The sequence below is a fragment of the Toxorhynchites rutilus genome, chromosome 2, assembly GCF_029784135.1.
Source record: "Toxorhynchites rutilus septentrionalis strain SRP chromosome 2, ASM2978413v1, whole genome shotgun sequence".
Lineage (NCBI taxonomy): Eukaryota > Metazoa > Arthropoda > Insecta > Diptera > Culicidae > Toxorhynchites > Toxorhynchites rutilus.
Genome location: NC_073745.1, coordinates 94,977,319 through 95,004,857, shown reverse-complemented (window position 1 = coordinate 95,004,857; position 27,539 = coordinate 94,977,319). Strand labels below are relative to the sequence as shown.

Below are 27,539 nucleotides of genomic sequence, written 5' to 3'. Positions count from 1 at the left end.
ATTATTGGGAGTTCCGCGCGAATGTACCCCGGATGCTGTTGCTGTTACGGCAAACATTGATTTGACATGACACCAACTTCTCTCTTTAACCGAATTAATAATTACCCCAATAGCGAAGCGACCTTTCCAAACAAATGTCAGCTCGAGGATGAAAAGGTTCGTCCTTCTTCGAATTGAAGAAGGACGAGCGATGATTCAAAAGACTGAAGCATCTATTCAGCTTCAATATAAACACAATTTTGCTCATGAAAGCCAGGCAAGTACACTCCAGGTGTTGTTCATTTACGCTGAGGATCTTCGCAGCTTCTCCCTGTTTTCACAGTTGGTATCTTTAGTGACGGGCAGATGAAGCGAATTAGCATTCGACCCTGAATGAGAGAATTCTTTTGCAACTTATAACACGGTTCCGCTGTATCCTCACTATGCTTGTGTCGTGTATACTGCGTTTGGTGTGTAAGTTTTACTAGTAATATATTTTTATAGATGATTAATATTATACTTATTATGAGCTGAATACCACAATAGTTCAAAATAATGGACGCAGTGGTTCACACCCAACAAGGGAATGAGCGGAATTAATTTATGTTTGCAGATGTAAAAACTCAAAAAGATAGTGTAACACTTTTTTTCGTTGATTTATCGTCTGTCAAGACGGGATTATCATCACTTACAAGCGTTAGTAAAAATAAAAGTAAAGTAAAAGTAATTCAGCAAAAATTTATCATTACAAATTCAGGAAAGATATATAGAATTATCACGAACAAGAAACCCGTCAGTAATTTTCAACGTTCATATCGTATGGTATAGTCCTTCTCTTGTTTTTGGCGCTTGCATTTGAATAAGTTTCTATGAGGAGCTTTATTTTGAATTTCTGTGCAATTCGCGTCCCATGGATTCACCTTGAGTATAATCGATATTTTACTATACTTTCAAACTTGAAAAACTTGAAAAAAGGTTAAGGATTGTCGTTGAAAATCAAAAGTGGCAGAAGTGAACTTGCGATGAGCGATTCAAACCCGATATATTACCAATATTGATTGCTGAGTACATTTCACAAGTAGTTTTTCATATGAATGATGGGTTTATAATGCATATTACTTCAAAAGTGTTAAATGCGACGGGGGCAAATGTTCTGAGAAGCGAATCACTGAGCCTTATTCCCGTTTATATTTTACGGTGAAAACGAAATGAAGTGTATCCGCGATGACAACGGTACGGTGTCGACATCTGGATACGAAATGCGTGCGGCAACCTTCGGTTGAGACAACGATATCTCATATCCATATCCCTAACCTGACCCGTCCCACAAAAATTGTTGCCCCTCTAACCCCGAGGAAACCGCGAGTAATCCGTCGAAAGCTACTACACATATATTTAAGTTGAAATTTTGTATAAACAAATCTTGAATTAGCGGCTCCACAAATCTTATGCGATTAAGCCTTACAAATAAATGGATTGGAAAAAAAAATCTGGATACGAAATTAGTTTTCCACTAAGAATTACCATTATAATATAAAATTATCTACAGATACAATTTTTGTAAGAGATTTGAAGCACGCACATACGCACCCAAATAAAGGGTGTGTCACATCAAATTGCATCACGGAAAAAACGCTGTAGAAATTCGCCCAGTAGACCGATCCTTTTGAAAATGTTAGACATTAAAATAAAAACTATTAAACAACTTTTAGCATTTTCCATTTTTCATACTTCGAGCCCAAGCCCGTATGCGCGTACCTTCCTCTTTACCCCGTCCATAAGGTTCTGTACAACGTCAGGTTGTAGTTTTATTTGAACAGAAATCCATTTTCTCTTGAAGTCCGCCTCCGATTTGACAACTTTTGGGTTCTTCCGGAGGGCCTGCTTCATAATCGCCCAATATTTCTCTATTGGGCGAAGCTCCGGCGCGTTGGGCGGGTTCATTTCCTTTGGCACGAAGGTGACCCCGTTGGCTTCGTACCACTCCAACACGTCCTTTGAATAGTGGCACGAAGCGAGATCCGGCCAGAAGATGGTCGGGCCCTCGTGCTGCTTCAATAGTGGTAGTAAGCGCTTCTGTAGGCACTCCTTAAGGTAAACCTGCCCGTTTACCGTGCCGGTCATCACTAAGGGGGCGCTCCGCTTTCCGCAAGAGCAGATCGCTTGCCACACCATGTACTTTTTGGCAAACTTGGATAGTTTCTGTATGCGAATCTCCTCCGGAACGCTGAATTTGTCCTCTGCGGAGAAGAACAACAGGCCCGGCAGCTGACGAAAGTCCGCTTTGACGTAGGTTTCGTCGTCCATTACCAGGCAATTCGGCTTCGTCAGCATTTCGGTGTACAGCTTCCGGGCTCGCGTATTCCCCACCATGTTTTGCCTTTCGTCGCTGTTAGGAGCCTTCTGAACCTTGTATGTACGCAGGCCCTCCCGCTGCTTGGTCCGCTGGACGAATGAACTTGACAAATTCAGCTTATTGGCGACATCCCGGACCGAACTTCTCGGATCACGTCTAAACTGCTTAACTACGCGCTTGTGATCTTTTTCACTGACGGAGCATCCATTTTTGCCGTTCTTCACCTTCCGGACGATGGTTAGGTTCTCGAAGTATCGTTTTAGTACTCTGCTGACCGTGGATTGGAAGATTCCCAGCATCTTACCGATGTCCCGATGTGACAACTCTGGATTCTCGAAATGAGTGCACAGGATTAATTCACGACGCTCTTTTTCGTTCGACGACATTTTTCCAAATTTACGAAAAATTTACAGTGAAGCATGGCCAACGTGATCTATACACTCTTATCTGATTTTAAAGCGAAAGCTGAAGATATAATTCCTAAAAATTAAATTTCTACAGCGTTTTTTCCGTGATGCAATTTGATGTGACACACCCTTTATCCATATATCGATGGATTGAAGCAACTAAATATACACACACTTATCTCCGCTCTTCTCAACAGAAGCCCTTTCTTTTGATATTGCCAGTCTATATTAGCTTAGCTGTCATCCTTTGTGGAGAGAGTTTTCCTACAGTCATGCGAAACCAAATAAAAAAACTGATGAAATTCCAGAACATTTATTTTCTTGGTGAGCTGACCATAGCCTAGCTTGATAATTTCGCACACAATTGTGTAGCTCAGAACCTTAATTCAATGGCGTCAGTTTGATGCAATGATTGCAATGCCAGAGACATCAACGAGTGAGTAATTTAGTCGCGTCCACAGCTTAATCCGAAACGAATAAATGTAATGACGCAAAACAAGGAAGAACAAGCGATATAATTTGCTTTGAATACAGAACGAGACTAAAAGTTTGCCTTCTTCCCTTGCTTGTTGAATTAGAGATACTTAAAACTTCTTCAATTCATTCGTCTCTAACCTTCAAAAAGGCCCTTGGAAAACATTACTTTATCCATCATATTACTCCTCCACCCCCATTGCCTTGAGAAAGGCATTCGATCCCTCGCCGTCCAGTTCGCCCAGCAACGATGTTGTTCAGTCGATTTCCTCACGAAGAATGAAAGTTTGCCTCAGCGAGATCAACCGTTTATACTCTAGGCAAATATTTCCCTTCGTTCTTCTTCTTTTCCTTTGTTCACGGAGACTTTACATCTTACGATTTCCCCTTCGATGCTCGTCGATAAGCTGCTCGTTATTGACTGCTCTGTTCGGGAAAACACACAAATGGACAGAACAAATGTATGAGGAAATGGGAATGCTTCCAATTTTCATCAATTTAAACCATATACAGACTATGGGATTGTAATGTATAGCATATCAAACAAATCTTAGGGAGTTTCCGATTCGTTTGGTATGTAAATCGCCAAAATCCGTTCGCGGCAAAAATAGTTAGTAACGTTAACTTTATCTCATAAAAACGTTACTTGTTTTCTGATTTGACACCCTTAATGAAAGACGTAGTTCTACGTCAAAAACAAGATACCGGTCGCGTTATGCAAATTGTCCAGTTTTGAGTGCTTGATGATCAGACATTTCATGATAGGTTCATGATGTTTTTGCACCAATCGATAGAAAGGCTGATTCACGTTTTTTACCATTCAGGGAACGCTATGAATATTGAACATCTATCTGTCCGCTCCTGAAAATTTATCAACAACATTCTAGTCTCTACTTGGGAACGATTAAATGTGGCGTAGACTGTGAATAGATTTTGGTAATTATTTACCAAAATTAATTGATCACCGCAAATCCGCACCTCAAAAATGTTACGTTGAAACACTTTCCTGATGTACCAAATAGTAACTACAAACTATTTGAATATTCATACCATATTATCGTTAAGATTATATTTTGAACACATTTAGTCGAATTCTTTTTCTGTATCCTACCTATCTTTCGCATGCTTCCCGTTGTTCTTTATAAAAAGAGCCAAGTTGCCGACTAAAAAATTCTCACTTATTCTTCTAAAAGAAACCACTTTAGCTGAATGCAATAACAAATTATTCTACTCACAGATGGAAATGGAATGAAAAACGGAAAGAGATGAGAGGTTGAATCCAAATCATAACATAAAAACATACATAACATACATAACAAAAAACATTTAAAAAAACATAAAAAGGTAGCATACACATCGTTGGTAGTTTGTCTCTACCATCGTAATAAAGGGTGTGTCACATCAAATTGCATCACGGAAAAAACGCTGTAGAAATTTAATTTTTAGAAATTATATCTTCAGCTTTCGCTTTAAAATCAGATAAGAGTGTATAGATCACGTTGGCCATGCTTCACTGTCAATTTTTCGTAAATTTGGAAAAATGTCGTTGAACGAAAAAGAGCGTCGTGAATTAATCCTGTGCACTCATTTCGAGAATCCGGAGTTGTCACATCGGGACATCGGTAAGATGCTGGGAATCGTCCAATCCACGGTCAGCAGAGTACTAAAACGATACTTCGAGAACCTAACCATCGACCGGAAGGTGAAGAACGGCAAAAATGGATGCTCCGTCTGTGAAAAAGATCACAAGCGCGTAGTTAAGCAGTTTAGACGTGATCCGAGAAGTTCGGTCCGGGATGTCGCCAATAAGCTGAATTTGTCAAGTTCATTCGTCCAGCGGACCAAGCAGCGGGAGGGCCTGCGTACATACAAGGTTCAGAAGGCTCCTCACCGCGACGAAAGGCAAAACATGGTGGGGAAGATGCGAGCCCGGAAGCTGTACACCGAAATGCTGACGAAGCCGCATTGCCTGGTAATGGACGACGAAACCTACGTCAAAGCGGACTCTCGTTAGCTACCGGGCCTGTTGTTCTTCTCCGCAGAGGACAAATTCAGCGTTCCGGAGTAGATTCGCAAGCAGAAACTATCCGAGTTTGCCAAAAAGTACATGGTGTGGCAAGCGATCTGCTCTTGCGGAAAGCGGAGCGCCCCCTTCGTGATGACCAGCACGGTAAACGGGCAGGTTTACCTTAAGGAGTGCCTACAGAAGCGCTTACTACCACTATTGAAGCAGCACGAGGGCCCGACCATCTTCTGGCCGGATCTCGCTTCGTGCCACTATTCATAGGACGTGTTGGAGTGGTACGAAGCTAACGGGGTCACCTTCGTGCCAAAGGAAATGAACCCGCCCAACGCGCCGGAGCTTCGCCCAATAGAGAAATATTGGGCGATTATGAAGCAGGCCCTCCGGAAGAACCCAAAAGTTGTCAAATCGGAGACGGACTTCAAGAGAAAATGGATTTCTGTAAAAAAAAACTACAACCTGACGTTGTACAGAACCTTATGGACGGGGTAAAGAGGAAGGTGCGAGCTTACGGGCTTGGGCTCGAAGTATGAATAAAAAGAAAATGCCAAAAGTTGTTTAATTGTTTTTATTTTACTGTCTAAAATTTTCAAAAGGATCGGTCTACTGGGCGAATTTCTACAGCGTTTTTTCCGTGATGCAATTTGATGTGACACACCCTTTAACTTCAACAAATTATTGTTACCATTTCCGTGGTCTTTCGCTCAAATCCATAACCTTAAACTCAAATTTTCAATCAGGCTAAGCTACTTCGGCTTCCGCTAAATTCTAGACCTTAGCCCTGTAAAAAGAAACCGACTGAGGAGCCCTATGGATGTACCTCTGAATATCGTCAAATAGGAGTCTTCACTATTTTCGTCTTGCTAAATCATCGATTGCACAATTTTTCAGTATTGGAAATTTAAAAAAAAAACAATGTTGCTCGTGCGCATCAGGGTTGCTGCAGATTAAATTGTAGAAACCGAAAACAACGGGATCCTCTCGGCTATATTCGAAACAGACAATCATCCTTCCACCCAAAGAAACATATTTCAAGAACAAAAAAAAAACTTTCACGACAATCAGCTGATCGGAATTCAAGTTATTGTCTTGTATTTGACGCTGTGTCAGAAACAGTGCCGAAAATATTCACGTTCATGACATTCAAATACGGCAAATTTCAGCCTACCTTGTATTGATAACCTACTGCTCAAGTGAGAATCGAGAAAGATGAAACCATACTATCAATGAAAACAAGTATAATGAACATCAACATTAGCATGCTATGAAGTTCATTCTTTATAGCATTTTCCTTTTCGCCTTGATATTTGCACCGTCAGAATTGAATATCATTGCATATTAGTGAGAATCAACGGTTAACGTTCAACGTTAACCAATCGAGAGTGAAATCGACTAGGAAGTTATCCTAGTGTGGATGCTTGATTTTTGGACGTTTTTTGGGCGTTTTGGGGTCTGAACATATGAAACAAATATTTAATATTTTAATATCCATTATTCTATTTTTATTTTAAATCTTTTATGGAACACAAAAATTATATGAACGAAAATTATTAAAATTAAAAAAATTTAGTTGTTCTGGTTGTCCGAATCCAAAAAAAAAACAATTGATTCTTAGTCAGTATAAACTTCGGACAATCCAAAATATTTTATTTAACCAAAATTTGAAAATAGAAACAAGTTTTCAGTTCGTTTTTCATGACGATTTCACTTTTGAAAAAATAGTATAATTGAAAAAAATCGGTGTTGGTTCATGCGATGGACATACACTGAACTGGTTCTGGAAACACGAGCGGTACAAGCTCGGTAAACAAGGTTGATGATCCTAGAAGCGTCTAAACGGTTACCAAACCCATCATGCGACAACTCAAAACTCTTGGGACACATTCGACCATGGTCCACGAATCTCCGGGTAATGTTACTACCATCAAAAACCATCATGTGGCACATCAAATTACATCAGAAAACATAAACAAATATAACTGTAACAAAACTGAGTACCTAAAATACTTCATGGCAATTGAATGGGAAGAAGGAAAGGTCAGATTAAAGCATATATAGTTGATTTTTTTTTTCTTGTTTATGAATAAACAAGTTCAATTCATGGCTTTATTCAGATATGTTATGTTATGTTAAAGTGTTTTTCTGGGATCGTGTTCGTTCAAGGAAGTAATTTATGAATTTTAACGCTGCCAAGAATGCTGACCCAATCGTGAGATGCGGACACCTTTTCGAAAATGTTGCGATTCTGCTTTAGAAGTAAAATGTCATCCAATGCACCTGGCCCCAAGCCAGTTCTATGAGATGTTAGGACCAGGGCAAGTGCGCTAAACGCACGTTCCACAGAGACTTGGTTTGATGGAGTAGCAAGCACAACCATAGCTACATTAAAGAGTTCTGGATGTGTCTCTCGTCGCATCAGCCAATACTGAAACACATCAAAAGTATGGTTTTGCCGCAATTCTGCATCTAGCGCTTTCAATTGCTGTTCAAATGTTGAGTCATTTGAGCTATTCGATGTTGAAAGGGTGCCACCAAAAAGCTCTGTGAGGAACTCATCAAATTGGCTGCTGTTGTTGGCCTCACTTTGCATAATTTCGTTGCGACATGTCGATGGTTTCAGTTCACTGATCCTATTCCAGGTATCCCTAATGCAGGACTGAAGCAACAGAAGAGAAAAGTGTAAAAGTGTGTATATTAGTTGTTAAGGCTACAATTCATTTTAAATAGATTCTACCTGGATGTATTGCTTCTCATGGTTGCTGAAAAGTTTTGAATTCAAGTAATTCCGACGGGGATCCAGATAGAGTGCCATTTGGAATGCTTGGGATGTTTTTAAATTTCTGAGACGACTTGTTAATGACTCAGTCAGCGGTTTCGAAAATCGATTCGAAGTCATCTTTTGCACTTCGTTTATTGACATCAACCAGGATAAATAAAGTGCTCCCGTGGCCGAGTGGTTAGCGTCATAACTAACATGCCGGGTGTTCGGGTTCGATTCCCGTTCTGGTCGGGGGAATTTTTCGTCAAAGAAATTTCCTCCGACTTGCACTGTGATCACGCGTATTCTAGAGCTTGCCATTCAGAATGCATTCAAGGCGTGTTATTTGGCATAGAAATCTCAACTAAGTACTAATAAAAATGACGCAAGTAATACTACGTTGAGACGGCGAAGTTCCTCTAGGAACGTTAGTGCCATTGAAGAAGAAGAAGAAGGATAAATAAAAATCAGGAAGCGGAACGTGATTTTCTTGCATCCTCTTAGTACAGAGAAAAAGTGGCTCGAAGGCTTGCACGTATTGGTCAACGAAATCCCAGTTTTTCGGACTGAGAACTGTAAAAAGAAGGATGTATAATGAGCCATAGGCAAACAGATGTACACTGATTTATCTGACTCGCATCTTAAACGCATCTTACCGAGCTCAGGAAACTGGAGCGCCAGTTGATCAAAGAAGCTCTTTTGGCGACGAAAGCTATCCATCATCATATAGATACCTCCCCACCTTGTTTGCCCCCAAACAGGCGGAAGACTGGCGTTATGATAATCGAATTGTGTCTTGTACTTTACTGATTTGCACTTTTTTGCAACAGCTGTTATTTCTTTGACAGATTCATCACTTTTTTCAACGACGTCCAATATGGCCAATTGTAGAGTGTGAACCGAACATGGAACTAAGTTCAGTTGATCCTGACGAAATTCAGTCGAAAGGGCCTCCGAGAGATCCCGATCTTGGTTGTTCTCAATAACTTCGGTGTCAATTTCGTTTTCAGGTTCGGTTTCATTATTTTCGGTGTCTTCTAAGATAATCTCATTTTCCAGCTGCAGTGAGATTATGAAATCGAATTCCTGCTTCAATTTTCTCACAGCGGCCAACATATTTGCGGCATTATCACATGTGACTGAGAATATCTGCTTAACGGTAACTCCGTACGTCTGGAGAATCTCTAGAATTTTAGTTTTCAGTAAAGCAGCTGTTTGACGGTCTTTTATTTCAATCATACCTGCAATGGTAACATGAAAATATACGTTTATCCCCTGTTTAAGGTCATACTCTAGCTTAACTTCAGCGTATTTCTATTCAACAGAAACACTTCCGTTTAAAGAACATGATTAGACTTACCCAAGGATGTGCCGGTTGAATCGTGAGGCGGAGTCAATTTTAAGGGATAGCAACCTATTCTTCATTTCCCCGCTCAAGATCGCACGGATTTGAACAACAACGGAGTGAATAATCATCTTTACGTGGCTCTTGTTCACGGTGATACCGAGTGCGGCGGATATCGGATCAAATAGTTGCTCCATTCCCTCCCACTCCACGAAGCAAAGAGGAAGATGAATATAGGCTACTAACTTGCTGATGGAATCCATATACAGCGGTATGTCAATTGCCATGGGTCGCTTCGTCACTATTCTTGGCTTCTTCGTATTGAAATCAATTCGATTCAACAAGCCACATTTAACCGCAGCATCTGTATGCTGGGTGCGGAAGTGGCGGATGAAATTGCCTACATCCAAAGTATCCTGTACGTAGGAGCATTGGTCGTTCTCCGCTATCCGGCAGATACCGCTAACTCCGTCTCGTTGGATGAAAGACAACGCAATTTCCTGTAAAGTCTTGCCATCACCGCGACGCCTTTTGCCTTTTCCTGGTACTGGTCCTTCCATTTTTTCCGGAATTAATCTAGAACTTGTTTTTGTTAAAAAAAATCACTGCGAGCGATGAAGTTCAAATCGACTTGTGTGATAATCACTTCAAACTATTGACAGTAATGAAGGTGCGCGAATGCAGGTTTACCGAAATTCATTCAGGATAGTAAACAAAGTTAACGCGTCATTGACATGATTGGAATAAACTCTCACGCTAAACTCATTATGAGAGATATGATGTTGTGTTTCAACAGAAGAGAATTCATGAGACACTGGGAAAAAGTCAATGCCTGCTGTCGTGAATAAATTTTGATAATTTATGGCACTGGTCAGAAACTTCGATAGGTGCCTTATAATAACTTGTACTTTTTTTCCTTATTTATATTTGACTCTCATGGTAAGCTACAAGAATAAACTTCAGAGTCATCAGTAAATTTTTGCTACGAGGAAGATATTGAAGTCCCACAGAACTATTCGGTGAATATAGTTGTTTTGGGTAGTATGACTTTATAATTTTATCATATCTGGCAGATGTAGTACTGTTGGCATTCAATACAGTAAAACCTGGTTTTGTGCGGTTTTTTTGCACGATTTTTTTTGTGCGGTATTTGAAAAAATTTAAGTCATAATTTATTTTATTTTTTTCTATATTTGATATGTATTGATATGTACATAGGGATTGTGTCAGCTAATTCCCATCCTCATGTTATTTTTTGTTTGTTTTATATTGTCAGTAAGAGCTTATTGAAAGCCGCGAAGAGATAATTTTATGATCGGCGCAAGTAAATAAGCCGCTTATTAAAGTGAAAAACAGGAAATCAAATGTTGATCACGAATGGAACCATTAGGATTTGGGTCATCTTCTTAAGGAAACTTTTTTTTATGCGGTCCCTATCCACCGCATATTTTTTTTCAAATTGAAATCAATCATGAAAACAATTAAAATAATTTGGTTTGAGTAAGTTTTTTTTTTCAATCATTCAAAGTATGAAATATTCATTACAACAATAGATTCAAGTGCAACCACTTGAACCATTCCTTCTATTTTTCAATTGATGTTTTATTCTTATTTTCCGATACCTTTCTTCAGTCTGCAAAAAAATAAGACACCCTTGACTTTGCTCCCGTGTGCAGCTCAATGATACGCAATTGTCCGGAAATGAACCTAACTCCACTGTCACCTATCGTTCAAATTATCTGCCCACAGTTCGCCAGCACCTTTCTAATGGTTCGACGAGATGTGCTAACAAAGCCCCAGCCAGCAGCTGGCGAGAAGCAGAGAAAAAAAAACGGCACGAGTCGTATGTTTCGTAATTTATTTACCTTAATTGAAGTAATGGCGCACTTTTGCCGGTGGTACGGGAATAAAACGGGTCGATTGAGCTTGAACTCAACCAAAAAAAAAAAAAGGAACGACGTCAGCGCACAGAAGAGCAATTGTGTGCCCTGAAGGCAAACGGCGAAGCAAAATATTTGATCTGAAACTTGCGTCGTATTTCAGGCTTCAGCTGCCGCTCGGTTTGCCACGGGAGCTGTTTTTTTTTGCGACGGGAAAGAAAGCAGCCGCGGCACAAGGACTCGGTGGCAACAGCACCGAGCGGGATCGTCCGTTCTGTTTGCTAACCTGAGAACTTTGCAACTCCACTACCAGCATTATGAAACATTTTCGCGTGAAAACTAAAAATTGGCAACTCGCTCGAAGGCAGCCAGCACGGGCTGCAATCAATTTCCAGATGGTTGAAATTTGACCGTCATGTTTTCGGCACCTAATAATACGCATGATTGTGAGATGCAATTTGAACTCATTGAATTCGCAGCGAATCGAAAGCTTTCCGAACACGGTCTTTGTACTTTCGGAGGGCGTTGATGTGGATTGAGGGACATTCGATTGGTTGAAACTTGAACCGTTGCATGAACCGAATACTATGGATTGGGGATAATTATATGGTTAGCTCTGTGTTAATGCGCAAGAAATTGCATTGCGAATTAATTTATCTCAACTGGCCTTAACAAGTCTTTGTTTGGTTGGTTAATGATAATTCTCCCAAATCTTAATTTGTGTCTAGCATGTAATATTATCTCCAGCTTGCGTGGTTCCGCACAAACACACAAAAAGCACGTCTGGCGGCAACATTTCATTTCAACACCATTAACCCGGCGATTCGGAGAGACAGAATTAATCCAATGTTATTCTTACCCCCGCCATCTCATTTACTTTATTTTTAAAAATATCCCACGTATTTTCGTTGCAACCGGTGATGCTGGTCTTTCAAGTCAACGAGTAATGCAACGGGATGCCGTCAAAAAAAAATACACCATTGGAGCAGCAATGCTTCTCCGCTTGACTTCCATCGTGTAACGAAGCATAAACGATAACGCCGACTGACTTACTGACTGAGTCGTTCGCTGGATTGGCTGTCTATGCGGTATCGCGGTAGACGCGAGGTGTTCATGCTGACACAGTTCATCTACTGGCAGCCAGCGAGTAACTCCACTTGCTGAAGCTGTCGGCTGCCAACACCATCAGGGTCCCGTCAATCTCACTTCCCTTCATGAGATTATTATTACTATTATATTGTGGGAAGCTGCTTCGCGGCAGCTGCTGATGTTGCTTTGCTACCCCGGAGGATGAAGATGCATTCCGCTGCGGCTGAAAGGATGGATGTTTCGGAGTGTCAATGGACTCATTTTATCGGGCAGAGGTGCGCTCAGGATAATGCGATAAGCACTTCCGATTTTCGTTAGCGCGCTTGGCACATACCTGGCGCTTCATCCGGGGTATGTCATTCTTAATGGAAATGCGCTCTTGTATTGCTAGTACCGTTATATCTTATTAAATGGCAATAATGAATTTTGAAAAAGTGCTATTCGGTTTATATGCAGTTTATTGCAATAACAACTGTTGTTGTTATTGTACAAAAAGTCCTTCCCAACTGGTGTTCAGCACTTTGATTAAAAAATTTATAAATTGAAAGCGGCATTTTTTTACCAAGGTTAAACGGTACTTTTGCATAAAAAATTTTCCGTGGGCTGTCTTAAAACAGCTGATAGGTTATGTATTCGCGCGGCACAAATCTAGACCGCCGAACCAAATATAGACCGCTGATCAAGTATCAAGGTTGTCAACTGGTGAGTATAAAAAAACCAACAAAAAAAATGAAGAGGATTTAAATGGAAACTAAAACCTTTATCTGCATATTACCCACGAGCTAAGGGTGCCTACACTCATGTTCCTTGGTATACTGGCAACCAAAACACTGTATATCGAAACAATCGCAATACTAACTAGAGACTAACACACGCTCACAAGCAGTTCCTCAAAATAATCGTACCATTTTGGAAGACGGTCAAAGACAACCCATTTTGGTGAAATAATACAGATGATTATTTCAATTGATAGCTGCAAGAATGCTTTTGAGTGAGATATGAAACTCTTTGATGATGATAATGAATATAACCCATTCGAGCAGCTACAGTCACTGCTTGTAAGGCAGTATTCTAGTCTAGAAATTCGCAGAAAAACAATGAACAATTTTTTTTCCTCATATTTCTTATGTTTAAGCATTCAAGAATATACCCCACAGAGAACTTTTCGAAAATTCTGTTATTTACCGAGTTAGAAACGAGTAACTAATTTTTTCAAACTGGCGTACCCGAAATCTAAAGTTCTACTGAACCCATTCATGTCGAATGTATAAGAATTTATAATGAATACATTCCACTACTTTTGAAAGTCGAATATCATTCTCTTAGGATAATGATACATCATTTTAAAGTTTGAAATTAAACAGCTTTTGGGATATTTCACGAACATATTGTTATCATGGTGTGTGTAGATATAGTGGACAAAAATATCGAGAAGAAGTATGAAATCGGTTTTTTTCTGTTATTACAAATATTTTGTGAATTAACACATTTTTTTGTCAACTAAGTCAATAGCAAATCTATTGACCCTAACAACCAGCTTTCGTTTGATCCCTATAGCGTGTTTGTAAAATCTATCAACACGGAGATTTTAATGAAAAATTTCCCCTTCGATGTTGGTGATGAATAACTTTATAAACTTTCGTTTTCGTGAGTTTGTGGGTGAGGAATGCATGTACATGCATGTACAGAATGCGTATGCATACGCGTGAGTATCATCACTCTTTGCAATCCTCGTACGTTTAAACGTAGGAAAACGAATAACATTTTGAACATGTGGTACAATATGCGTTGAAGTGCTCCTTTATTTAACTCCAAAATTTGATCGATCGGCTAAAAAGCGGCTAAAAGTTTTAACATAGAACTCTAGAAGGTGTTTTGGGGATACCATATATACACCAAGGTGCTTCTGTTCCCGTAGGTGTTCGTCACAAAACAAAAAGATATATATCCTCATATACACTTCATATAGATTAAAATTACAATTTTTTGATAAAAAGGACACACCCTCAAAAGAATAAGCCGCAATTAAAATTGGTCAATGTACCGGTTAGCTGCCAGTTTAAAGTTTGAAAAATGGAAGAACACCATGTGCGCATATGATGCTGATAATCTGCTATTTGGTATATCATATGCAGAGTTAGTGCCGTAATGAAGCTACAAATCGATGCTTGTTTTTACTTAGGTTATCCAAAAAAAACATAAATAAACTGGATAAGCATTGAATACGCTACAGCAACTTATGTGCAAAAAAATGTGCTTTGAATTCAATACAGCGCGGACTCGATTATATACAGTTTTTGATTTCTTTTCACTGTAAATAATATAGTCAAAAAACAATTTTTTTCATTGGTTTTTTTTGCATGTATTTTTCGTTTTTTGAATATAAAAGAAGGATTTGATTATTGATTCATCACCTTGAAGTCAGAAAAAAAACTTTCTCACATGAAAAAAAAAAAAATTATCCAGATTCTCTAAGGAGATGATAGAGTTTCATATTTGACGAAAAAAATCCTTCTACGCATATGTTCGAATTTCAACAATGACAGAGTTATAGAACTTTTTTTTTTTGGTTCGTACTCTGTTGCCTCAAACTGGCTCCATATTACAAAGTACGCTACGGAAGACGATTCTGTTGCTTTCATTTGAAAGATGAGAAAATTTAGTACAGACTTTAGTAGTGGAACATCTAAATTAGCGGATTTCAATAACATTTTGGAAGTGAAAAACTTAAAAGTTAATAATTTTCAATGTGTTATTATTAAATTCATCCGAAAAATTTATATTAAACTAGATTGTTTCTATCAATTAAATTAAAGCTTTTTAACTGCTCTACAATTTAATCTTTGACACCTAACTTCTATCTTTCTTAATTTGGCTGCAATATCGATATAAACAATTCCTGGTGAAAATTCAAGCAAAATCTTCAAAAATCACGATTTTTACCCCACTGTACATGTAATAGCCACTTTAATTACACTCTAACGTTGAAAGGTTACATTTATTCTTGAAATAAGTTATATTTGAAATATAAAAAAATATTTTTTTACAAACTGTATATAATCGAGCCCAAAATTGTGTATGATCGAATCACATATAATCGAGTGCGACGTGTAATGAAATTCATAAAATGAGGTATTGAAATCTTTCAAAAAAAGAGAAAAAAAAGATAGATAATGCGTTGGAAAATAGAACAGTATTATACCGTTGAAAAAAGAACAGTATTATAACACAACGAGATTCTAGAGCATTTACGAGAAACAAGGTCACAAGGAATACCATTTATATGGATAGAACATATACCCGAATGGTAAACAATCCATTATAAAGAAGAAAGAAATATTAAAAAAAAAATTGATAATAATATTGATAATAAATTAAAATCAGTTGAACACCACCCGACAGAGAACCTCAATGTCAAAGAAGGAATAATTTTCGTAATTATTGAATTAAGATATTTTAATGAGATGGGGGTGAAATTCCCTTCTAGTGTGGATAAGGAATCGAGGTGGCCCCAAGCCGCCGAAGTGACGCAATCCGAGTCGGAGAGAAATGAAAGAAGACGGCATGTCAGTTGTGTCTACACTATTTGAACATGATACAGCGAAGTCTCCAATATCATTTTCGAATTTCTTCAATTTCCCATTATACTTCGAATTTTTGTTGCTCTTCCATGTTGTTTTGATTTAATATTATTTATAATATCAATATTCGACAAAACTCATAATTTGATTTGTAGGAATTTTTCCTTCTCCATTCGGGTAAACGTTCCAATCGAGTAAATGTTGCATTTGGGCATTTGTTACATTCGGGTATGTGTTACATACGAGTAAATGTGCTTTGGATAAACGTGTTCCGGGTGAATGGTATTCGCGTGAAAGGGACACAACCGTTTAAAACATCACGGAAGCGCTGGCGTACTTCAAGTTATCTTTGAAGTTATACGTTTCTCGAAAGAAAATTCATCATGCGTTGGTTAAAAGTTTTAACAGTTTCAATAAAGGTGGAACTCGCATAAATCAGCAATCGGATATGATAGGCTTACATCAATATAAATTTTTTGATTGTGATTATAATCGTTTTCAAAAACTCCACAAGTCAAGCAATATTCCTGGTAATTTATTCGTTTCAGGTTATCTTGCGTGACGAAAAAATCAACCGCTATGGTTTCGAAGGATTCAACCGATAGTTACAAAAGTTACACAAGAAGGAACAGTTTTACTTCGCTCGGAACATTGGTGGCGAATCATATATGCGGGCGAATCATATATACAGACGAATCTCAAGTATACACACACTTATGAAGTTCAATACGTGAAACGTCATTTTCAGCTGCAGAAATGGTTAGCCTGCGCCGTCGTTGTAAGCTAGAAGTTATCCAAACAATCTCTTTTTTATCTAAAACTGGATTGTTTAAACAGTTGTTTTGTTTTGCATGTAAATATAACGAAGCATTCAACTATTATTATCTATTGAACTCATCATGATACACTTCCACAATCTTATTCGTTGAATACATTGATATTGTTACAGCTATAATGACCCAACATACGTGAACAAAATGATGGCACCTGTGTATTCCAACACTTTTTTAGATGCGGCTCTTGTAGCTACAAAAGGTAAACGAGTGTCGGTGTTCGAAGATGCATGATGCTATGAAATATCAAAATCCACTATACAGAGGTGAGTTAAAAGGCAAAGAGACGTTAAAAGTAGTACAGGAGGAAGTCCCCATCGCATTAAGAAAGCTCAATTCGGAGATTCACTCCAAGGGACGTTATGTCTTGTCTCAACAGAAGTTTCAAGCTGTTGATATTGCTCGAAAGAGAAAGGAATTAAATCGTGGATTACCTCCCCATTATTGTAATGCCCAGAAAGAAAAGAAGGTGAGAGCCACAAATCGTGTAACTACAGTTCCTGTGAAGAATATTACCGTATTGATGGATGGCAACACAGTTGGCGGAAAAGTGCTATCGCTGCTCGTATCGAGGCGAAAAAGCTGTATGGCATCGAAAGACGGCAAGTTTCCTGGATAAGCTAACGCAGCTACTCTACACTAGAGATTGGCAAACCGTTCATGAACTGTTCAAAAGAACTAGTTCACCAAAAAGAGTGAACGAACGGTCGTTCTTTTTTACTGGGCAACAGTTCACATGAACTGCTTACCCAGTTCAGAACGAACTGTGTACGAAGACCGCTGGCTGAACTGTGTATACAGTTCAGTTCAGAACGAACTGTACGGTGAACGATGAACTGTGTATGCAGTTCAGACCGAACTGTTCACAATGACCGCTGGAGGAACTGTGTATACAGTTCAGAACGAACTGACCGCTGGTGGAACTGTGTTTACAGTTCAGAACGAACTGTGAATGGTGATCGGTGTATAAGAGGAAGGCGAGCGAACGAGTGATAGACAAATACTGCTGCAAAGCAAATAGTCCTAAAATTAACGAATGGAAACAAACGATAGCTCCATGAAATAACAAAAATAAGATGTCGGTATTGTCGTTTTCATAATAAAATGCAATATTTAAGAATACGATGGTTCTTAAATTGGATTGTTCGATTATTTATCAAATAAAGTTTTAATTTGAGGATAAATATTTCAGTAAGATATGCAAATACACCTCACAAAAAATATAGTTGAAAGCGAAACGATTCAAACAGTATTTTTCAGCAGTAAATAAAAATTTGTGTCGCTGATATGAAAAATTTTTATATTATACCATATTGTGCTCGATAATTTCGAGAAAGTCTTTCGCGTCTTGGTACAGTTTTGCTATAGCAGTTATTGCAAAACATTGAAAAGCGCAACGCAACGCTAGTTTGTGCTGAAAAGAATGTATCACGGCTCAAGCTAAATCAAAATTTCAAAATCATAGTTTGATTTTCTATTCTTCTAAGATATTTTTACCAAAATTCGGACATCTAATTATTAATAACAGCATTTTATGAATGAAAAGAACAGTCCTACATAATATCTCACATTTTTTATACTTGTTCTGGAATATCCCTCTAATGTACGAAAGAGTGAGTGAACTGTTCAAAAGAACTAGTTCACTTAAGTGAACGCTTGGTCAGAGAACGGTTCATTAAAGTGAACCATTTTGCCCATCTCTACTCCACACGGATGGATGTATACTAAGATATTCACCTATTACTTCGAGTGCAAAACTCAAAAAATTAATCCCGAAGACACGGCCTGTATATGAAGGACGTATGACGGGTACTCATCGTAGATCAATCTGAAACTAATTGAAAAAGTTATGCGGGTACAGACTGTGGCCCAATTCCCACTTTCTACAACTCATGGATCTCTCTGTGTTCAAAGTCCTTAAACAAAAGTTCGATCGATGAACGCTTGATTGCTTGGTAGCGTAAAAAATACGATGTGGAGGCTTCCAAATCTGTGTTTTCCACTCGAGCATGGATTCTGTTCGATAAAGCAAGAATATTGTGCGGATTCACGAAAGCAGGAATTTTTCTCTTATCTGAATAAAAAGAAATATGAAAATATAATTTCTGAGGACAAGTACGAATTTGGAGCACTTGAAAGATTCAAACGCATTCGAAAAGCCAATATCATCGGTTTATACCTGTCACCTTCATAATATTGTTCTGAATCATATTTCGGACAACATTATATTTCGGACACTTTGTTCTAATATCCTGAAAAGCTTAATGCACTGATGATATAACTATAGAATTAATATCACAATTGTTTCTTTAGAGTAATCCCTTGGATTCACTATCATTTCATATGAGAACTACAATTGAATTATAACATAATCGGTAAAAATCTGACAACACCACTCATTATCGTTTGTGTTTAAAATTTGCTTAGCGCGAGCACGTAGAATTTACCCGTTCATCAATATTTAAATTTCTCCCGTGTTTCATCTGTTCTCATAATCGTTATCAGTTTACTGCGATTGCTTGGTAAGTGTTTCGCAGATGACTTTAAAATATAATCAAGTGTAATGTAATTTGCGTTCAAAAAATTACAAAATAAAGTGTCCGAAATTTGAATCGAACTTTTCCCCTACGATTCATATTTCGAACAGTTGAAATTGCTACAATGTGAGTTTTCAGGCTCATAATGGATGCAAAGCGTATATTCATATAACGCACCAAAATATTGTGTGTGCATGAAAGGTTGCGGCACATGTTTAGACAGGCCAAATCGTTGTTATTTCCGGATGTTTGATCATTTTATAGTATTACTAATTGTACAGAAATCTAAATTGCGCTTAAAACCACAAGAAACCGTTATTTGTCCGAAATTTTATTTTTTACAAATAGTGTCCGAAGTTTGATTCTTATTCACTTCATTTGAAATGCAATTATTCGATGATTTTTTTTATGTTTTCAATCAAATAGGTACCAAAGTAGAAAGCTTAAAAGCATATTGAACCAATTTATCAAAAATATCAACCAAATAATACCTGTGCATAGAGTTTGGATTTGTTTTCTGCATCATATAGCTTAAGCGTCCGAAATATGATTCAGAACGGTACCTAGGGTGAATACACCAAGATACCGAGTTTTTTTTCCTTTTTTCTTTTTTTACCCTCTTCTCAGCCCCATCTCTAAGGAACTGATTCTCGAGCTTCCTAGAGTTGGTCACTTTCTTTACACAGGAAAATACAGCACTTAGAAGTAAGAGGAGTTGGAGTTAAACTATTCATTTTCTTGTAAGGTAAACCGTGGTGGTACCTTCTGAAGTCTCGATGAACACTGTTCCATTTTTTTCGAAATAATTTAGTGTGAAATAAATAATACTGTAAGTACTAAATGTAAAAAAAAATTGACTCAAAGCTCTCATTACTACTATGTAATACGAAGATATTGAAAGTGATCTTATAGAAGTTGGACAGCGTGTATTATTAATGGACCTTTTCACGAGAACACAATGTACGAAATTGATTTCTACCAATTTCGAAGAATTTCGTATTCTGTACAAACCTAAACCGGTGAACTGGAAAACAAAACAAGCCAATCACTAGGTTAGAACGAATTCAAACCTGAACTTTCTCCTTTCCATACAGGGTTCCAAGAATGGAACTTATAGTTCCCAACGATAATCACTCAATCAAATATGATATTCATCCTTTGTGTTGCATAACACTCCGACAGGATGTCAATTGGTTTTAAAATAGATCACCACCCGGCTGTCTGTAATCCCTCGAAAACTACTTATCACTACCGCAACCATTACCAGAAATGGTAATCTTCACCCGAAAGCTGGAGCCGTTTGAGCTGATGATGATGGTAGATCGACAACGAGTGTGAGAGAACCGACAGGTGTGTTTTATGGCTTCGACTTTCTCTCATCTTATGTTCCCGACAGCGGGAATGCCGTAAATTTTTGTTTCCAGTTGAAACCTGCCAACCTTGGTGTGAAGTGAGGCTACGTTTGTCTCGTTTTGACGTTTCCGTGGATTGTTTAGAGTTTTTATGTCATTTTTTTTTCTCACGTGTTGTCTTCCAAAACGGTGATGATGTCTTTTTCTCTATAATCCTATTTTATCCGTTATTTACAGATCGTTGCGAGACACCGGGTTTTATGGCCTCGGAGTTTTCAACGGCAGCATTGATATCTTATCGATTTTATTGTCTCGTGCGACACCACAGGCAATTGATTGGGGATATAGCCGGAGACAGCACAGATAAAAACCATTCATAACAAACTAATTAGCTTCGAACCAAGAAGGGGAAGAATGGAAAAAAAAACTCCTAAATGTGCTATGATGGGCCTCCCCCGGAGAACATGAACACCGACTGTACGTGTATGCGTCACACGATGGCGGTAGTTTATGTTGGGAACTAATTAGTTTTCTATCGCTTTGAAATAAGAGCAGCCCCTCGTCGGCGTCAAGTTCGAGCAAGAGACTATGTTTGATGAAAATTTAATGAAATTATTTCTGCTTTATATATTGGAGTGTATTGAGGCAGGAGTCCTCGAATACCTTCGCCAGGGCAGGAGCATCCCGCTTCGTACGACGAAACACGAGTAATAACTTTTCTCTGTTTACCCCCTCTTGATGTGAAGGAGGTGTTCATTAGCCTGGTTTCGTTGCACAAGGTACACGAAATTAATTGGGACACGTACCGTTCCCTGGCTAGGGGAGATCCGCATACGATTCTCGGGGAGCGAAATCGGTACGAAGGGAATGCCTCTTACGCTTGATTAGCTGTGAGATATTAGGGGAGTTCAAGTTTTGATTGGGTGAATCCCGATATCATTTCAGGGGGATTTAAAAGTATGAATTTGTGTGTCTCCCTTTGTTGGCACTGAAATTTCCGCTATTAGACGAGAAAAGTCAGCTGGAGATCAACTGAGATATGATGTACATCTTCCTGTTCCACTAATAAATAATCTTTCAGTTTGTGGGGGTAAACGATGTGATTCAACACGAATGTAAATAAATAGGTGGGATATGTGTGTACAACATTTTTCATCCTAAATTGAATGTTTGTATTCTTGTAAATGAGGAGACCTCCCGCTCCTCCAGGGAAGCCATGGTTTATTGGCTACAATTTAGCCAAATGTGGTGCTGTCAAAGCCACATCCCGATCCACCCGCTGAACGATTTTACATGCTCAAACATTTTTAACAATTTGTTATATCCCCATTCAATTTGAGCGATTGCCCACATCAAATTTTATATGGACAAATTCATCATATCGCATCGTGCTGAGCACCTTTCACGCCCCGGAAAACCATCCATATCCATCACAATTCCGTCACCATAATGATCGCTGTCATGATTTGCTCCATCATTTGCCACTCCTCGCTTTCCATAAACATTGCATTATTGTGGAGCAGCAGCAGCGTCTTCGATTGAGGCATGTATCCCATCCTTCTGCGGCCAAAGCCCGGGGTTCCTCCCTTCGGTCTCCCAGCGGAACTTAAATGGATTATTTATGTCGCTGGAAGAAATCTAATCCGACCGCGACCTCCGCACTCCGCCACTCGTCGCGCTCCGGGACCGGGAATCTATTTCCAGTGATGCCCTCTTCCGGGCCATAATCGGCGAGTGTGCGTTTGTGTATACCAGGAAATCACTTGGTCCCCGCCGAAGTGCGGCTGAGTGTGTTCTTGGCTCTTATCTCGTCGATGACAAATGGCTTCAAAGTTCAAGTGTTTTCCTCCCCCTTTTTTCCCGGGAAAGACGATCTCATAATAGGCGAAAAGGGGTCCTCTGCTGGCTGCTTGTGTTTGGATCGAGTCGGGCAGAAGTACTTCCACGCGAGAGAGAGGGTACAAATAATGAAATCGAGGTAGAGCATAATGCCGAACAAATAGAAATAAAAACACGTATCACCCGGCTATCGATTACAGCACGGCGCGACACCACCGGGGGAACCGATCCTGTGTTGACTAATGTGCCAAAGTGGAAACGCTGAAGTGCGCCGTCTGAGGCCCTCTCTATGCCGTTGATTCGCCGGAATGGATGAATGTGTCCTTGGAGATTGCCGCCAGACTCGTTGGGAGATGGTTGGTTAAACTTTCGGGCCGATATATATTTTCGGATGGGTTGAAAAAACGGTAGCCGAAATAGCTCCCCCAACCACCGAGACGGGGACAGAGATTTCGGCAACCAATGCAGCGTAGCCGATATACATACGCACCCGGGGGATCAAAGGATTTCGGTACAGAATTTGCTTAGGCAGACGAGATTCTTCAATCTTTATTTTTCCTCCTTTTTCCATTATGGAAAGAATTTAGGGTACGGGCTGTGTGGATCAGATTTTTCCTTTGTGTCTCCGCCGGGCGAGGGGTTCGGTACAAATTAAATTTGTTTCGGGATTTTCGGGGTGTGTATTTGATTAGTGAACTCTGTGACTTACCTGCTACCGGGGATAGTTTTCGCATAACACACCATCGAGATTTCCACTAGAAGGGGAGAAAGAATTCGGTTAGTACATTTGAACCCCGGGTTGTGCTGCGAGGCGACCCAATCTGCTGCGTTGTTAACAGGCTGCATTATTCTGTAGTCAAGTTACGAATTAAGTTACGGAATGTTAACAAGGCTCTAAGCTGTAGATTGATTTGAAGAGCTTCTGCTTTTGGGAGTTCAAGTTAAATGACGCTTCCATGAGCGACTCAAATTGAAAGAATCGTTTGTGGAAATACAATATCATATACTACTACCTTGATCAAAAAGATCCCGAAATCACCAACGTGTGGCGCTCCCAGTCAGCCGTTTTTATTTTTAATTTTTTTGTAGGTTGGCACATCTGTCATTGACATTCTATAAAATTTGCAGTGCAATAGTTTTAAATTTCTAAAAGCTACGCTGTATTGAATACATCTGCTATTGCGCGTTCCTCAATTTTTTGCAATTTACAAAATTTGCAAAATCAATCGTTATTCGTGAGCATTTGGTCGGTCGGTCTTTTGTTTTTAAGAGGCTTCAAACCTTGCAGTTCATTCGCCTCTAAGAACATTTGGCTAAAAACGAAACGAATGCCATTCAGCAACCTCCGAATTCACCTGGTTTGGACCCCTGCGACTATTTCTATGCGAACGACTCAAGAAACCACATTTCAGCACCCTATATGAGATAATGCAAAAGTCGAAGATGGCGCTGATGACCGCAAATCGAACATAAAAATGGTTCGAAGATTGGATTAAGCGCTAGCATAAGTGCGTTGCAGTTTATGGGTAGTACTTTGAAGGGTACAATATCGATATTGATGTATAATCTTGTACTTTTCATTTCCTGAATAAATTCCAGGAACTTCTTGATCAAGATGGTATATCCATTACTAGCATGAAGTAAACCAGCTTTCAAAAATGCCTTCTTCCCTCGCACTACGATACAAAAAAAAATCAACACCATGATTTCCGAACAATTCTTTGAAATATCAAAACGTTTATTTATTTTTTACTTAATTTCTAGTAAACACGATTGAGCAATTCAACGAAAAAAGTGAATATCTGCTGCACAATCCAAAGTGATCAGCACCATGATTCCCATAGGAACGATTGTGGTTGCGAAGATTTTCATGATGACGTATCCTAGATTCTGAACATTCTTTTCAGAGATTCATGATTTAAAAAAAACACTTCCCTAACTTAAATGTGAAAACTTGACAAAATAATTGTATTTTTAATATAGAATTTTTTCTTAAAACTTGACAAAATTATTGTAATTTTAATATAGATTTTTTTCAAAATAAAAATTTGAGAAAAACTTATTCTACCTCAAACAACTACTTAGCTTTCGAGCTACAGTAGGTGTATATTAAGGTTCGGTTCGTACGTATAACTCTCATTATCATCAAAGAACGGATGATCAGATTTCAACTGTTCTTTTTTTTTCATTGTGTTCGTCTCCAATCAAACGAGAATGATAGAATGGATATGAAAATATTAAAGGAAAATATTGAAATTAAAAATAATCGATTACCCATATACACAGACATTTGTGTTTTATATTTTGTTTTGTATCATTTGTATCATCTTTTGGTTCGTTTCTTCGTCGAGTTGAATTTTGCCAGACAGTGTAATATATCCACACAAATTTTCGGCAAGCAGTCATAAAACGGTTTCGGCAAGCAATCATAAAACGGTTTGATTTTCAATGAATATTTCTATTACTGAAGTGGCCAAATGGGCCAAAAAGTATTTTGTTCTAAGTCCTCAAAAAACGGAAAATTTATCAGTAAAATCTTGTTTGATTGCAGATTTTTATAAACATGTTAAAAATCTAAATAGATCAGCATTGTGTAGTTAGTTAGCCGCAATATGAATAGAAGGTGTTGGATCCAATTGAATTCGAAAAGCGGCTCAATTATTCACTAATGAAAAAAGGAAAAGAAGAAGAAGAATACAAAGTGAGAGTGAGAAAAATAAAAAAAGAAGAAAAATATAAGAAGAAGAAGAAGAAGTGAGAGAAGAGAAAAAAGAAGAAGTACGTTTCGCAATAGAAATCGTGTTGACATAAGTAAACTAAAAAACTGGTTGGATTGAGGTTGTCAAGTGCTTTTCGTCAATCACAAAAGAAAGCATAAACTACTTGTTCCGAATCTGTTCTTTTTATAATATCATCTTACCCGTTGGTATAGAAGTACTACTTCCTTGCCGAAAATCACACTGTAAGCTATGTAACACTATATATATATATATATATATATATATATATATATATATATATATATATATATATATATATATATATATATATATATATATATATTATTTTATTTTATTCAATACTTTATTGAATATTGACAACGTTGAAATCGGGCGATAATTACAGTATTCAATTATATAACATTAATGACTATAACCGTTGTCTCCGCTCAGACAGTTTCTGAGCAGAGTTCCAGCGTATGAGTGAGATGAGAGTAGACTGGCTACCCAATGTAGTAGAGATGAGAAACTAGCTTGATCTATACTGATCGATGGTTTATTCACAACTGACCTGTTCTTATTCCATCCTTTGTTTTTGAGAGGCTTTAAACTTTGCAGTTCATTCGCCTCTAGCGACCTGAATAGCCTATGATTGCGATTGTTCGCTATGAACAATACGCTTTGTATAGCGGGTTTGTTTTCCTGCGTGCCCTATTCCGCTACAATTGGAATGTTATTGTTGACATGATCATTTCGATTGTTGTGTTGTCTTCAAAGGTGAGTATTTTGTGTCGTTCAATCATGTGTAATAAATAATTATCTTTTCAGCTGATTTTTTTGGGTATCCACGGACGACGATGAAAAGGTAAGTGACAAAGAATATTCTTATATATAAAATGTACTTTCTGATCTTGCTTTCCAGGTACGAATCCAGGATGATTTTTATAATGTGTAGTGTAGTTTTGTGATCTACGAATGATTTGTGTAAAGTGTTCGATAAAAAATAAAGATTTTTGTGTTAGAATTATAGTGTGTTTTTCTGTTTAATACAATGGTATGTGATGTGAAAAAAACATTTAAAAACTGAAATAATGGAAAGCTTCGACGCTAACAACCATTTTTGATATATCGCAAAGAAGCTTGCATAAATTGATTGGAAATATTCTATATTTCTATCTATTTCAATAATGAAAATTATATATTTAAAAAAAAACAAACAATTAGATAATTGTAAAATGTCAAGCATAAATGAACAAATGCGCTAAATTCCACATTTTGATTGGTCGAATGGGTGTTCCTCAAATTGTTCCAACTATGGCAGCAGCGAAATACCTTTTGAATACAACATTACAACTGCGTCAAAAATCTTAGCTATCCAAGGATACAGGAGCCACTGTATAAATATTGTGCTCGCCCTAGTTAACCTCATCCGTTCACCAACTAGCGAGCAGGTAAGTCATTCCTAATGTTGATATCACACACAAAAACCGCTATATACAAAAGATTCTACATTGTTTTCCTTCCTTCCTTGTTTGTATTAGGTTTTAGGTTTTAAACTTTGCAGTTCATTCGCTTCTAACTACATAGTTTGAACAGGGGTACATTGCGTCGCAAGCCCCACCCATTTTCATTTTCTAACCATGAAATGGAGAACGCCAGCGACCAAAAACAAGCCGAGTAATCAAATCCCATATGAGCAAAAGGAGTGGTAGCAAAGCAGCAACATCAATAGCAAACATGTTCCAATTTTAAGAAATTCCAAACAGGCTCAGCTATAAAAAAAAATTGTAATCATTCTACATAAGGTAATAGATACCCAAAACCACAATTTTCATTATCAGATGACCAATTTTAATCACGACCCATCAATCATTATTGAAAAGAGCGTACCCAGAATCGTAGACTTTTTTTTACAAAAATAATAACTAGAAAACCAGATGTCTGATTAGAATATGATGTAGAGAAAAGTTATTGTAAAGGGTGTGTCACATCAAATTGCATCACGGAAAAAACGCTGTAGAAATTTAATTTTTAGGAATTATATCTTCAGCTTTCGCTTATAATTAGATAATAGTGTATATGTCACGTTGGCCATGCTTCACTGTCAATTTTTCGTAAATTTGGAAAAATGTCGTCGAACGAAAAAGAGCGTCGTGAATTAATCCTGTGCACTCATTTCGAGAATCCGGAGTTGTTACATCGGGACATCGGTAAGATGCTGGGAATCGTCCAATCCACGGTCAGCAGAGTACTAAAACGATACTTCGAGAACCTAACCATCGACCGGAAGGTGAAGAACGGCAAAAATGGATTCTCCGTCAGTGAAAAAGATCACAAGCGCGTAGTTAAGCAGTTTAGACGTGATC

The 27,539-nt window shown here is 38.3% G+C and overlaps 2 protein-coding genes across 5 annotated transcripts in view; both read right to left on the bottom strand.

Annotated features, from left to right (window-relative positions):
• Window positions 1-27,539, bottom strand: part of LOC129767470 (uncharacterized) — a 277,112-nt gene that overhangs the window by 151,131 nt on the left and 98,442 nt on the right. For all 4 annotated transcript variants that reach the window (XM_055768414.1, XM_055768416.1, XM_055768418.1 and 1 more), the window contains exon 3: window positions 23,163-23,208. In XM_055768414.1, the coding sequence (XP_055624389.1) occupies window positions 23,163-23,208 (46 nt within the window). The remainder of the gene's footprint in view (window positions 1-23,162; window positions 23,209-27,539) is intronic.
• On the bottom strand, window positions 7,332-8,135 carry LOC129767471 (uncharacterized). The gene is made up of 2 exons (XM_055768420.1): window positions 7,974-8,135; window positions 7,332-7,895 (listed from the first exon to the last, which is right to left on the bottom strand). Exons 1-2 carry the CDS (start codon window positions 8,133-8,135, stop codon window positions 7,398-7,400), a joined length of 660 nt encoding a protein of 219 aa, XP_055624395.1. The 3' UTR covers window positions 7,332-7,397.